We start from the raw sequence: 13,312 nt of genomic DNA, 5'->3' as shown, positions 1-13,312 counted from the left end.
CTCAAAGTCGTAGGCAGGAAAGGGTTGAGTAAACTGACAAGTAACTGCGTGTTTCCAATGCCTTGCTAGAAAATCAGTTCCCCTGAAGCAACTGTTTCTATTCAATAATCTCTGTACCTGATTTATCTGATTTTCCCCCAGATATTCAAGATAGGAACCAAAGTAAAGTATTAGCTCATAAGTTTAAAATACACGTTAATAAAACCCAAAAAAAAAAATATAGGAACCTCCCAAGGCATTTTTTGGCATTTCTCTCTGGATTTCTTCGTGTGTACCATCGTGAATTTTATCTGTAGCCTCTTTCAGGGTATTTCGGTATGCTTGTGTGTTTTGATTGTGATATGTATTGATAGACTAACATGTGAACCTCTACCCGGAAACGACAGAGGTATACGTTTCTTCGAAATAGTTAGAAATTATGATTGTTTATTTGCCATGATCGTAACAGAGGTGAATAGTGGTTTGTTTTGCTTTTATTGTATCTACTTATGCTCATGTACATTCCATATCTTATCCCACATTATATTCAAACTCGACGCATCCTTCCATTCAATTCACATATGCAACAAACTTCTTCGGTATGTAAAACATCGGAAGATTTTGCCCTCCCTTATAGCCTCTGTCAATAACTGGTAACTTTGTAACTTTGGTTTGACTCCATCCTACCTCCACTTCACAGCTCGACGTGTTTGTTTTTCTCCAGATAATCCTCCTTGATAAAATCGGCTGCCTTCTCGCCAATCATGATAGTCGGAGCATTGGTGTTACCGCTGACAATGTTTGGCATAATACTGGCATCGACCACTCGCAGTCCTTCCAAGCCTCGCAGCCTTAACCTAGAGTCCAGAACGGCAGTGGGATCGTCCTCCGGACCCATCTTAGCCGTTCCCACAGGGTGATAGATCGTTGTGGACATGTAACGCACGTAGCATTCCCAATAGCTGTCGGACTCGAATTCAAGCTTGTCGCACTCCGGTATCTTCAGATGTAGCTCTTCGATTTCATGGGCTTTGAAGTTTTCTGTGTCCAGCATTCTACGGAAGAAGCGTATTCCTCGAATCAGGGTGGCCACATCTCGATGGTCATCCAAGTAATTGGCGTTTATGATCGGGGCATCGTATGGATTTGAACTCCTTAGTTTGATGCTACCGGTTGACTTTGGATTCAACAGCGTTACATACACCTGAAGGATTTCTGCCTCTTTATTTAAGTCAATGATTTGGGCCAACAAACTATCCTCCAAGCCAAATTTACCCTGAACGGTTGCGAAATCGGGCGTCTGAGCCTTGTAGACAAAATGATGGAACTGGATGTCAGGGAATCTCGCAGCTGGGTTCTGTGTGTTGATAAATGCGATGAGATCCGTTGCACCAATCGCTCCCAGTGGACCCATTCCATATCGGATGTAGGAGTAGATACTGTCCATCAACTCATCTACACCAACTGTGATTGGTCGTGACTTGTGCATTGAGAGAATTATGGGAACGATGACATGGTCTTGAAGGTTTTCCCCAACATTTGGAGAATCGAGTACCACAGGGATATCTAGTTTAGAAAGCTCATCCGATAAACCAATACCGGACAGTTTCAATATCTGAGGTGAGTTAATGGATCCTGCGGATAAAATTACTTCTTTTTTAACCTTGGCTACGATGTTTTTGTTCTCTCCAATATCGAAAGAGACTCCCTGAGCTTTTCCATCTTCAACGTTAACTTTCGTTACCAGAGCGTTCTTGATAATATGTAAATTGTCTCTGTCTTTAACTGAATTTAGGAATGCCTTTGCTGTGCTGTAACGTTTTCCGTCTTTCATCGTACCTTGTGCGACGCAATAGCCAATGAATTCGTCACTATTAACGTCCATGATTTCGATTAGTCCAAGTTCCATGGCGGCTTCTGTTATTACCATCTTCGTCATATCGTTGGAATGGAACGTATTGACCTTGAGTGGACCGCCCGTTCCATGGAAGGCACCCTTCTCCTGCTGGATGTGGTAGGCTTCGTTGTCTTCTGACTTTTTGAAGTATTTCAAAACGTTCTTCCAACCCCAAGTGGGATTTCCCAGCTCTTCCCAACGGTCGTAGTCACGGCTGTTACCCCGTACGTAAAGCATTGCATTATTACTACTGCAACCACCGAGCATTTTTCCACGAGGCCAATAGCTTCCCTTTTTGTAACCTTTGCTCGCAGAGGGACTTTTTTCGGCATAGTAATTCCACACGTGACTACTGTTAGCCAAATGTAGGAGTAGCAATGGGACCTGTGGTAATATGATTGTTTAGATTATTGAATTGTCGAAATAAGAATGTAAAGCATAATTTATTTACCGGCATGCTGATGTAGATAAAGCTGAATTGATGAAATCTATGATGGCACGCGCGAAATGAAACATTTTTTTTTAGATTAATTTATAGTGAATATATTCAGTAATGAAAACAACAAAAACACATTAAAAATATTTAAAAAGTACATTATAGTTCTGAATGAGTATTACGCTGTTCCGCCCAGTCCTCTTTAATCATATCCGAGGCTTTCTCTGCTATCATCATAATTGGTGCGTTTGTATTTCCCGATACAATATAAGGAAGAATACTGCCATCTACCACTCGAATACCTTTTACCTTCTTCACTTTCAATCTAGAATCCACAACTGCTGAAAGATCACCTTCAGGTCCCATTTTAGCAGTTCCTACCGGGTGATAAAGAGTCATTGTAACGTGCCGACTGTAACACTCCCAATACTCATCGGAATCGAACTCCAGCTCGCTACATCCAGGGACATTAATTCGGCTAATTTGTGCCTCGTTGCGTTTCAAAGCTTTCGTGTTGACCAAACGTTGAGCAATTCTTATTGCTCTCACCACCGTTTTGATGTCTTCTTGGTCTTCGAAATAGTTGGGAACAATTTCTGGTGGGACGTATGGGTTACAATCCATAGATTTTATTTTGACAGTTCCCCTCGATTTAGGATTCAATAAGGTTACGAAAATAGACATCACGTCGGTCTCGATGGTGAGGTCATTCAATGAGTTTGAAACGCTGTCGTCGAAACCGATTTTGCTGGAGAACAGCAGAGAATTGTTAGCACCTTTGTTGAACATAAAAAAGTGGAGCTGCGCATCCGGATACTCGTCGGTGAAGTTAACCGTGTTCACAAAGCCCATAGCTGAAGTCACGTCGTGAGATGCTAGGAATCCGTCTCTGTGCAGAATGTATTGCCTATAGCTGTTTGCCAGATCTTGTAGGGTTACAGCTTTCGCAGTTGATTTGTTAATTTGGAAATATAGTGGAATAACAAGATGATCTTGTAAGTTTTCTCCCACCGGTAAATCGGCAACTACTTCAACTCCCACTGACTGTAACAGCGGCTTAGGTCCAATGCCTGACAACATCAGAATTTGCGGAGTGTTGACTGCTCCAGCGGAAATTATTACTTCTTTTCGGGCTTTGGCAGCCCGCAAGTGCTCCTCGTCGATCAAAAAGTTCACCCAACGGTATACCCCTTTTTTATCCTGTTCCACGTTGATTACACGAGTATTTTTCATAATATGTAAATTGGGCCTATCTTTGGCGGGGACTAGAAACGCTTTGGCTGGGCTGCAACGGGTTCCGTTGACAATAGTTCCTTGAGCGCGTCCGAATCCAACATGTTCTTCACCATTGATGTCCTCCAAGTATTTGTATCCCAACTCTTTCGCTCCCTCGAACACATCTTCAATAAGAGGGCTATTGGTTGGGAAATATTCTACGTTCAAATAACCTCCCTTGCCGTGATATTTCCCACCGTTCAAATCGGCGACATTTGGATTCCTATTGTTTTCCGACTTCTTGAAATACGTCAAAACATCGTCATATCCCCATCCAGGATTGCCGTCCTGTTCCCAGCGATCGTAATCTCTCCGGTTACCGCGTACGTAGAGCATTGCGTTGATTGCTCCGCTTCCGCCAAGCAACTTACCACGGGGCCAGAAACTTCCCTGGGGCATGCTAGCGCAGTACTGCTTCGAAGGTTCGGTGAAGAAAGACCAATCGTAGTCCGTCCGTTGCAGCGTGAAAAACATGTTCGGAATCTAGAAGGCAAACACGGTTTACATGTAGAGATTGATTTTCCGCGGTCCTGTCGCAGATCTACAAAAACAGATAGCATACCAAACGACCAGGAAAGATGGGTTTATTCTAGCTACGGAATAGTTGGGACAGCACAGAATTTATCAACACTTAGGGTCTACGGAGAATAAATGGTGAGCGTACATATTTCACTGTCATGATTATAGTTTTAGTGACTCTACAAACATTGAAAGTTAATTATCGAGGTATTTATTATTATTTTTAAAATTATCACGTTTTTATTGAACCCAATCGATTTATTTTCGACAATTTTGATACTATTTATACCCTGTGTTGTGTCCTTAATATAATGTGAAACGTTTCTATACTATCGTCTAATAAATTAGTGAATTATTGTGTCAAATTCTAGACAAGAAAAGAAATCAAAAATATAGTTGTAAACGTCTATGACTTAAAACTTGAAATGAAGTTACCCTTTGGCATATGTTATCTTTTGAATTTTTAGATTTATTTTATAACCAAACAAAAAGATAGAAAGTCGAAAGTCATCACAAATATGTTTTCTTGATTGCATCTGAGGCCTTCTCGGCAATCATAATGGTAGGGGCATTCGTGTTTCCACTGGTCACGGTCGGCATTATGCTTGCATCTACGACTCGCAAGCCTTCGATTCCGTACACTTTCAAATCTGGATCGACCACCGCAGCCGGATCACTCCATGGTCCCATTTTGGCCGTTCCGACAGGATGATACAATGTGGTGGTCATGTGTCGTATGTAGCAGTCCCAGTACTCATCCGAATCATACAGCAGGTCGTCACACTCCGGGATATCAATTCTCAATAGACGGGCTTGAAGTTTTTGGAAAACATCTGTATTGAATATTCTCTGCTGTAGTCGTATGCCCTCACGCAGAACAATCAAATCTTCCGGATTGCTAAAGTAACCGGTTGTGATTGATGGATGATCGTAAGGGTTTGCTGATTTGATGCGGAGCCGGCCGCGAGATTTTGGATCAATTCCTGTTATCCATGGAGTTATCATGTCTTGCCGTTGTATGTGCGTTCTTATTGAGCTCAGTACATTTTCGTTGAATCCCATTTTGGTATAGAATTCTAATGAATCAATGTCTTGTTTAGGAATCAACACATTCACACACTGTAAGTCGGGAAACGGTGCATTGCTGTCTTTTGTGTTTACGAATCCCATGAAGTCACTTAATCTATCGAACATATATGAGCTTCTATTACGAAGGGTGAAATCAAACAAATTTATCAGTGTTTCGCGTCGGATTTCCTTGATATCTGTAATGGACTTCCCCAATCCGAAAAATACTGGCACAAACGCATGATCTTGTAGGTTTCTTCCGACATCTAATTCTACACGCACTGGTATACCGAACGGTGTCAGATCCTCGCGTCTACCCACACCAGATAACATCAACAGCTGGGGAGTATTTATCGCACCTGCGGACAAGATAACCTCTTTTTTTGCAATTGCTCTTAACGAATACTGATTATCTATGATCATGTTGACTCCCCGCACCACAGTTCCGGATTCGTAGTAGAGAGACACAACAAAAGCATTTTTGACTATGTGCAAATTTTTACGATCTTGAATGGGATTCAAAAACGCTTTGGCAGTGCTACAGCGCGTCGCTTCTTCTACCGTACGTTGAGCTCGACCGTATCCAATATGCTCCTCTCCGTTGAAGTCCAACAATTGTTTGAAACCGGCTTCTGTCGTTGCCTGTTTGAGTATTTCGTTGAAAACATTTGTATCGCCGTAGAAGTCTACGCTTTGGTATCCTCCTACGCCATGGTATTTTCCTCCGTAGCTGCTGGCAACACGTTCATTCCCGTTGTCTTCCGATTTGATAAAGTACGGCAAAACATCCTTCCATCCCCATCCGGGATTGCCCAAGCGTTCCCACTCATCGTAATCATCGCGATTGCCTCGAATGTACATCATCCCATTGATCGCACTTGTTCCGCCCAACATTTTTCCTCTCGGCCAGTATGTTCCGTTCACTGTACTGAGGCTAGAATCACTTGCCTGTTCGGTTGTGTACTGCCAGTCAACTTCGGTCCGTACCATATTGTTTTGCAGGATAACAATCTACAATGACCGATTGTTTGGTTAGAAAAGCTTACGTTTCTATTGATAGTGCTTCACCATATTGCGTGCTCCATACATACATCCGTGAAATTATTTGTTGTGCTGCCAATTGTGTAGAATAGTGCTCAAAGAATTTCTTCAAAAACTTTGCTAATGCTGTGTAGTTGTTTGTCACGACTTGTGACTCTTATGTTTCGTGAATTACATTTATCCTTATCAAATCCAGATTCTTCTGTTATTTTTGGTAAATCGTTGATTATTTGGTTATTGGTGGCCGTGAGTGCTCAGAGGTACGCATTCTTAATCATGTCCGAACCCTTTTCAGCGATCATAATGGTAGGAGCATTGGTATTTCCACTAGTTACAGTCGGCATTACACTAGCATCTATAACCCGCAAACGTTCGATTCCATACACCTTCAGTTGTGAGTCAACAACCGCTCCCGGATCATTCCATGGTCCCATTTTGGCGGTGCCGCTTGCATGGTAGATAGTTGTACTCATATGCCGTATGTAGCATTCCCAGAAATCGTCCGAGTTGTACTCCCACACATCACACTCCGGGATAGCTATTTTCAACATATTCGTTTCATAGTTTTGGAAAACTGGCATGTTGAATAAGTTCTGCTGCATACGGATGCCCTCGCGAAGCACGTTCAGATCTTTTGGGTCCTTGAAGTAACCCGTTTCGATCTTTGGGTGATTGTATGGATTGGCTGATTTTATCCGGATTTGGCCGCGAGATTTAGGATCAATGCAAATGACCCAAACTATACCAACATCTTGCTTCTGAATATGAATTCTAATTGAATCCAGAATGTTTTGTTTGTATCCTATTCCTGTGTAATACCCTAAAGCTTCCGTATCGTTTCTGGGGATGAACTGGTTAGCAAATTGCACATTTGGGAACTTTGCGCCACTATTTTCAGTATTTGCAAATCCCATTATGTCATCGAACCGGTTGAGATAGATAAACGTGTCCCGGTCACGAAGAGTAAAATCAAATAAATCTAGTAACACCTCTCGCTTTATTTTTGTGATGTTGGAAAGTCGTTTTCCGATACCAAAGAATATAGGTATGAATATATGATCTTGTAGATTTCCTCCAACATCCAATTCTGATCGTATTGGAATATTGAATGGTGCTAAATCCTCGCGCCTACCAATGCCAGATAACATCATCAACTGTGGAGTGTTTATCGCACCCGCGGATAAAATAACTTCCTTCGATGCAGTTGCTCTTAATGAGTATTGGTTATCAACGATCATATTAACGCCACGCACTACATTGCCTGATCCGTAATGCAATGATACAGCAAATGCATTTTTGATAATGTGTAAATTTTTACGATATTGAATAGAACTTAGAAAGGCCTTGGCAGTGCTAGCACGCGTTGCTCCTTCCGCTGTCAGCTGAACTCTTCCGTATCCAATGTGTTCTTCTCCATTTAGATCTAACAACTGTTTGTAACCTGCTTCTATCGTTGCTTGTCGGAGTATTTCACTGTAAGCATTCTTTTCACCATAATGCTCTACGCTCAAGTATCCGCCCATACCGTGGTACTTTCCTCCATAACTACCAATAACTTCCGGACTACGATTATCTTCGGATTTGATGAAATATTTCAAAACATCATTCCAGCCCCAGCCAGGGTTGCCCAAGCGTTCCCATTCGTTGTAATCGTCTTGGTTTCCTCGAACGTACATCATTCCGTTGATTGAACTGGATCCCCCAAGCATTTTCCCTCTCGGCCAGTATGTCCCGTTTACCGAACTGAGACTGGAATCATTTGCACGCACCGCAGTGTACTGCCAGTCAACTGCGGTTCGAATCATACTGGACTGTAGTCCGATCATCTGCAATGAGTTCTTATTGGTTAAACTTCATGGTCTTGTGGTTGTTTCCATTACCATCAACTGTGCTCGGAATGACGATGCCAAAGTTACCCAAAAAAATGGTTTTCAAATGAAAGTGCACATGTTTCTCATATTCTCTAATTTGTAAGCTAAAATAGTTCAACATTTAATAAAAAATATTTAAAGACAATTTTCATAAACAAACATAAATTAAACTCAACATTCACAGATACGTATTCTTTATCATATCAGAGCCTTTTTCGGCGATCATTATGACGGGAGCATTGGTATTCCCGCTAGTTACAGTCGGCATCACGCTAGCATCGACAACCCGCAAACGTTCGATTCCGTAAACTTTCAACTGTGAGTCAACGACCGCTTCCGGATCGCTCCATGGTCCCATTTTGGCAGTACCACTATAGTGATGAACAGTCGTGCTCATGTGTCTGATGTAGCATTCCCAGAAATCGTCCGAGTTGTACTCCCACACTTCACACTCTGGTAGATCAATTCTCAACATGTTTGTTAGATGGATTTGGAAAATCTCCGTACTGAACAGTTTTTGCTGCATCCGAACGCCTTCGCGAAGCACGCGTAGATCATTCGGATCGCTGAAAACACCCGTTCTAATCGATGGATGATGGTACGGGTTGTTTGATTTGATTCGAAGCCGTCCGCGAGATTTTGGATCGATGTGAATCACCCATACTATTGCTACATCTTGTTCTTGAATATGAGTTTTGATTGAGTGCAGGACATGCTTTTTGTATCCCATTTCTGCATAAGGTTGTACCGAATCAATATCATCTTTAGGGATAAACATATTGACGAATTGCACATTTGGAAATTCAGCATTTGTTTGTTCCGTGTTTGCAAAACCCATGAAGGCCTCGGTTCTACTAAGATAGATAAACGTATCTCTATTGCGTAGGGAAAAATCGAATAACTTTTTGAGCGTCTCTTTTCTTATTTCTGTAATATTAGAAATCGACTTTCTTATTCCAAAGAATATCGGCACAATCACATGGTTTTGAAGATTTCCTCCAACGTTTAATTCCGCTCGCACTGGTATGCCATTTGGTTCTAAATCCTCGCGCCTCCCAATACCAGACAACATCAACAGCTGAGGAGTGTTTATCGCACCTGCCGACAAGATAACTTCCTTCGATGCAATGGCCCTCAAAGAGAATCGGTTATCAATGATCATATTAACGCCTCGCACTATATTCTCTGATTCATAATGTAAAGACACAACAAATGCATTTTTGATTACATGTAAGTTTTTCCGATTTTTAATAGGATTCAGAAAGGCCTTGGCGGTACTAACACGCGTTGCTCCTTCTGCCGTTAGCTGAAGCCTACCGTACCCGATGTGTTCTTCTCCGTTTAAGTCCAACAACTGCTTATACCCTGCGTCTATCGTCGCTTGCTTTAGTAATTCATTGTACACATTCTTCTCCCCATAATACTCTACGCTTAAATAACCTCCAACGCCATGATACTTTCCTCCATAACCAGCAACAGTCTCCGGATCACTGTTGTCCTCAGATTTGATAAAGTAGTCCAATACATCCTTCCACGCCCAGCCAGGATTGCCCAAGCCTGCCCATTCATTGTAGTCATCTTGGTTGCCTCGAATGTACATCATTGCATTTATTGAGCTGGATCCCCCTAGCATCTTACCAGCTGACCAAAATGGACCATTCTCCAAACTGAGGCTCGAATCGTTCGAACGTTCCGTAGTGAACTGCCAATCAACGGCAGATCGGATCATGCTGGACCCTAATCCGACAATCTACAACGATTTTCCAATGATTAGGTGCGTTTTCAAATGCAGTATTTGCTATAAAGTGCTCCATGTTTGCTGCCACCCATGGTCGGAATTAAACTAGTGTGCTCTTGAGTGTGCAATGTTTCAAACTGCCTCACGTACTGCGCTCACTCCAAGTTGTCCTCCTTCAACATGTCGGCTCCTTTTTCGCCAATCATTATCGTTGGCGCCATTAAACCAGCACTGACAATTTCGGGCATTATACTCGCATCCACAATTCGTAAATTTCGCACGTTTCTAACTCGCAATCTCTCATCCACCACAGCATCCGGTTCGTCGTCAGGTCCCATTTTGGCTGTTCCCGCTGGATGATACATGCTAGTGGATAAGTGCCGAATGTAGCACTCCCAGTATTCGTCGGAATCGTGCAGAATGAATGCGCAAGCTGGAATGTTCACTCGATGAAGCTGAGCGCCGTTGTTGAGAAATGCGTTTGTAGTGAGCATTTGCTGGTGTATTCTAATTGCACGGATCATCGTTTTCAGATCATCATAGTCGCTAAAGTACGCCGTCTTTATTGCGGGATCTCTGTACGGATCGGCGGCGACTATTTTAATCGTTCCTCTTGATCTAGGTTCGAGGATGCTAACCATTGCCATTACGACGTCAGCCTCCAGCTCGGCTTGATGTACTGATCTCACCAGTTGCAAATCGTAGCCTATTTTTCGCAAGACAGTAGACGAAGTAAATCCGCCTTTTTTGAACAGTTGATACGTCACTTGTGCATCGGGAAACGATTCTGATGCGTTCAATGTATTGATATTCAGCGTGAGACCTCCCATATGATGATTTGTCAACTGTTGGGTACGATTTTTCAGCGAAAAGTTGAAAAGATTCAGCACCTTTTCCAAGTTGAGATTGACGGTTCTTTTGGACGATTTTCGGAATTTGTAGAAAAGTGGAATGGCAACATGGTCCTGTAAATTGTATCCTACGCTAAGCTCAGCTCGCTGAATTATATTCAATGGCGCTAAATCCGCCATTCGTCCGATTCCGGAAAGCAACAGTAATTTGGGAGTATTCACTGCACCTGCCGACAGAACTATCTCTCTTCTAGCTATTGCTCGCAAGTTATGCTTATTCCTCAGTATGAAGTTTACTCCTTGTGCGGTGGGACCGTCGTCTTTCATGAAGGAGATCGAAGTGGCGAAAGCATGTTTTATTACGTGCAAGTTATTCCGATGACCTACTGGATTAAGAAATGCTTTAGCGGGACTGCAACGAGTGCCATTTTCAACCATAAACTTGGTCCATCCTATTCCTAAATTTTGCGCTGCATTCAAATTATTCAAATGTTCAAACCCTACTTCTTCAGCCGCTGCTATCATCAACCCGTTTATAGGATCTCGAGCTTCATAGTTGTCGACATTTAGGAATCCAGTTGTAGATCGCCTAATTGATTTTTTAAAATACGGTGCTACATCTTTCCAGCCCCATCCTTTGTTCCCAAGCTGTTTCCAGACTTCGTAATTTCTTCGATTCCCACGTTCATACTTCATCATTCCAATCGTTCCAGATCCTCCAAGTGCAAGACCTCTAGGCCAACGAACTCCTTCAGCACTTGTTAAACTGTGACGCCTGGAACGTAGCGCCTTGTACTCCCAATCGATATTCGTACCTTGTAGCTCGTAGATCATCTCTACAAACTAGAAAAAATACCCTCACATTAGTGACATATTTCATTCCACCCAAGTCGATACCCCCGGTGTGGTGTTAAGTGCTCCGGTGCTTCAGTTTCAAAGACCTAGTTAGTGAATACTACAAACAGTAAACGAAACCATTTATTGTGCTCAAACATATTACAAACATATTACACTCTAGAGTTCATCTTTCTGCCCACGCGTCTCCGCAACTGCCATTCCGTTATCTTCCTTAATCATATCTGCCGCCTTCTCGCCAATCATCATAGCCGGAGCGTTAGTATTGCCACTCACCACGAACGGCATAATACTAGCGTCTGCAACCCGAAGCCCTTGCACGCCGCGAACTCTCAGTCTTGGATCCACAACTGCGTCCCTGTCCGAGTCAGGTCCCATCTTGGTCGTCCCCACCGGGTGATAGAGTGTGGTGGCCATGTGTCGGATGTAGCATTCCCAGTACTGATCCGTATCGTAGGCAATAGCAGCACAGCCGGGAATATCTACCTTGACAAACTCCGGTTCCGCAGTGGACAGGGCAGCCGATGCCATTATTTTCTGCTGAACGCGAATTCCTCCAGTCATCGACTTTACATCATCCATATGGTACAGATAGCCTGCATCAATGTACGGTTTGTCAAGTGGATTTGTTGTGCGAAGTTTCAACTTTCCCCATGATTTGGGATTGAGCAGCACCACATAGATTCCTATCAAATCCGCTTGTTCCTCGGCAGCTAACAGTGAGTTGACTACCGCTTCTTCATACCCAATAAGAGAAATCATTTGTTTCGTTCGTCCGGACATCTTTCGCCCCATAAAGTAATGATACTGGATATCGGGGAACGGATCTGTGGCGTTCACCGTGTTGACAAACCCTGTTAATCCGGATACTCCGTGGTTTGACAGAGGTCCTGTTTTCTTCGTTAGAAATTCCAGCAAATGGTCGGCAAACTCTGTTTTCATATCGAACGGTGGAGCCGTTGATGCGTGCAGCTTGTAGTAGATGGGAACTACGTTGTGATCTTGAAGATTCTTGCCTACACTCAAGTTAGAAACTGCCGAAATGTTCAGTTTACGCAGATCTTTTTCACGACCTATTCCGGACAACAGTAAGAGTTGGGGAGTATTGACGGCGCCACCTGACAAGACTACCTCTTTTCTTACATTTGCTTGAAGTTCGTCCTTTTCGTTAATCAAAAACTTGACTCCGCTAACGCTCTTATCGGGATTGAAGAGCACTTGAGTTGCATGAGCGTGCTTTATGATGTGCAAATTCGGACGATCTTTCACCGATGATAAGAATGCTTTCGCTGGGCTGCATCGGGTTCCATTGACGATAGTACCTTGCAGGCGGTTGAACCCAATGTGAGTTTCGGCGTTCATATCAAGCACTTCAGGGTAACCAACTCCGGCAGCAGCCTCAAGTATTTGACCTACCAAAGGATCATCAGTGTTGAAAGATTCCACATTCAGATACCCTCCTTTTCCATGGAATCGTCCACCATCTGAATCAGCGATTGAAGGGTTCACATTGTTCTCGGATTTTTTAAAGTATTCCAGCACACTACTCCATCCCCAACCAGTATTTCCCAGCTGCTCCCACTGATCGTAGTCCCGCCTGTTTCCTCTAATGTATACCATGACGTTGATTCCACCTGAACCCCCAAGCAGCTTCCCTCTCGGCCAAAAACATCCATTCGGCATGCTCTTACAAGCCCGTTTCGAACGCTCAATCGTGTAAGCCCAGTCATAAGTAGAATTTTGCAGATGGAAGAAGAGTGGTACCAACTGGAAGGCAGTAAG

The 13,312-nt window shown here is 43.0% G+C and overlaps 5 protein-coding genes across 9 annotated transcripts in view; all 5 read right to left on the bottom strand.

Annotated features, from left to right (window-relative positions):
• Positions 1-362: 362 nt before the first annotated feature.
• LOC109412232 (glucose dehydrogenase [FAD, quinone]) overlaps positions 363-13,312 on the bottom strand; it is a 29,798-nt gene continuing 16,848 nt past the window's right edge. For 2 of the 5 annotated variants that reach the window (XM_062855458.1, XM_062855456.1), the window contains exon 3: positions 11,621-13,297. In XM_062855458.1, coding sequence (XP_062711442.1) covers positions 11,690-13,297 — 1,608 coding nt within the window. In that variant the 3' untranslated portion in view covers positions 11,621-11,689. Of the gene's footprint in view, positions 2,261-2,381; positions 4,071-11,620; positions 13,298-13,312 lie in introns of those variants that run through there. The other 3 variants (XM_019685869.3, XM_019685867.3, XR_009998551.1) reach the window with 3 other exon arrangements.
• LOC109403270 (oxygen-dependent choline dehydrogenase-like) lies at positions 4,312-6,164 on the bottom strand. The gene has a single exon (XM_019676066.3). It carries the CDS (start codon positions 6,162-6,164, stop codon positions 4,617-4,619), a length of 1,548 nt encoding a protein of 515 aa, XP_019531611.3. The 3' UTR covers positions 4,312-4,616.
• On the bottom strand, positions 6,470-8,041 carry LOC115253464 (glucose dehydrogenase [FAD, quinone]-like). Its single transcript, XM_019685872.3, has one exon. The coding sequence runs from the start codon at positions 8,039-8,041 to the stop codon at positions 6,470-6,472; it is 1,572 nt and encodes a 523-aa protein (XP_019541417.3).
• LOC109403275 (glucose dehydrogenase [FAD, quinone]-like) lies at positions 8,258-9,961 on the bottom strand. The gene has a single exon (XM_019676076.3). The coding sequence runs from the start codon at positions 9,813-9,815 to the stop codon at positions 8,265-8,267; it is 1,551 nt and encodes a 516-aa protein (XP_019531621.3). The 5' UTR covers positions 9,816-9,961; the 3' UTR covers positions 8,258-8,264.
• Positions 9,822-11,653, bottom strand: LOC115261318 (glucose dehydrogenase [FAD, quinone]-like). Its single transcript, XM_029862733.2, has one exon. It carries the CDS (start codon positions 11,507-11,509, stop codon positions 9,980-9,982), a length of 1,530 nt encoding a protein of 509 aa, XP_029718593.2. The 5' UTR covers positions 11,510-11,653; the 3' UTR covers positions 9,822-9,979.

Source organism: Aedes albopictus, chromosome 3 (assembly GCF_035046485.1).
Source record: "Aedes albopictus strain Foshan chromosome 3, AalbF5, whole genome shotgun sequence".
NCBI lineage: Eukaryota > Metazoa > Arthropoda > Insecta > Diptera > Culicidae > Aedes > Aedes albopictus.
The sequence above is the reverse complement of the archived record's forward strand: the minus strand, read 5'-3'. Positions and strand labels throughout refer to the sequence as shown.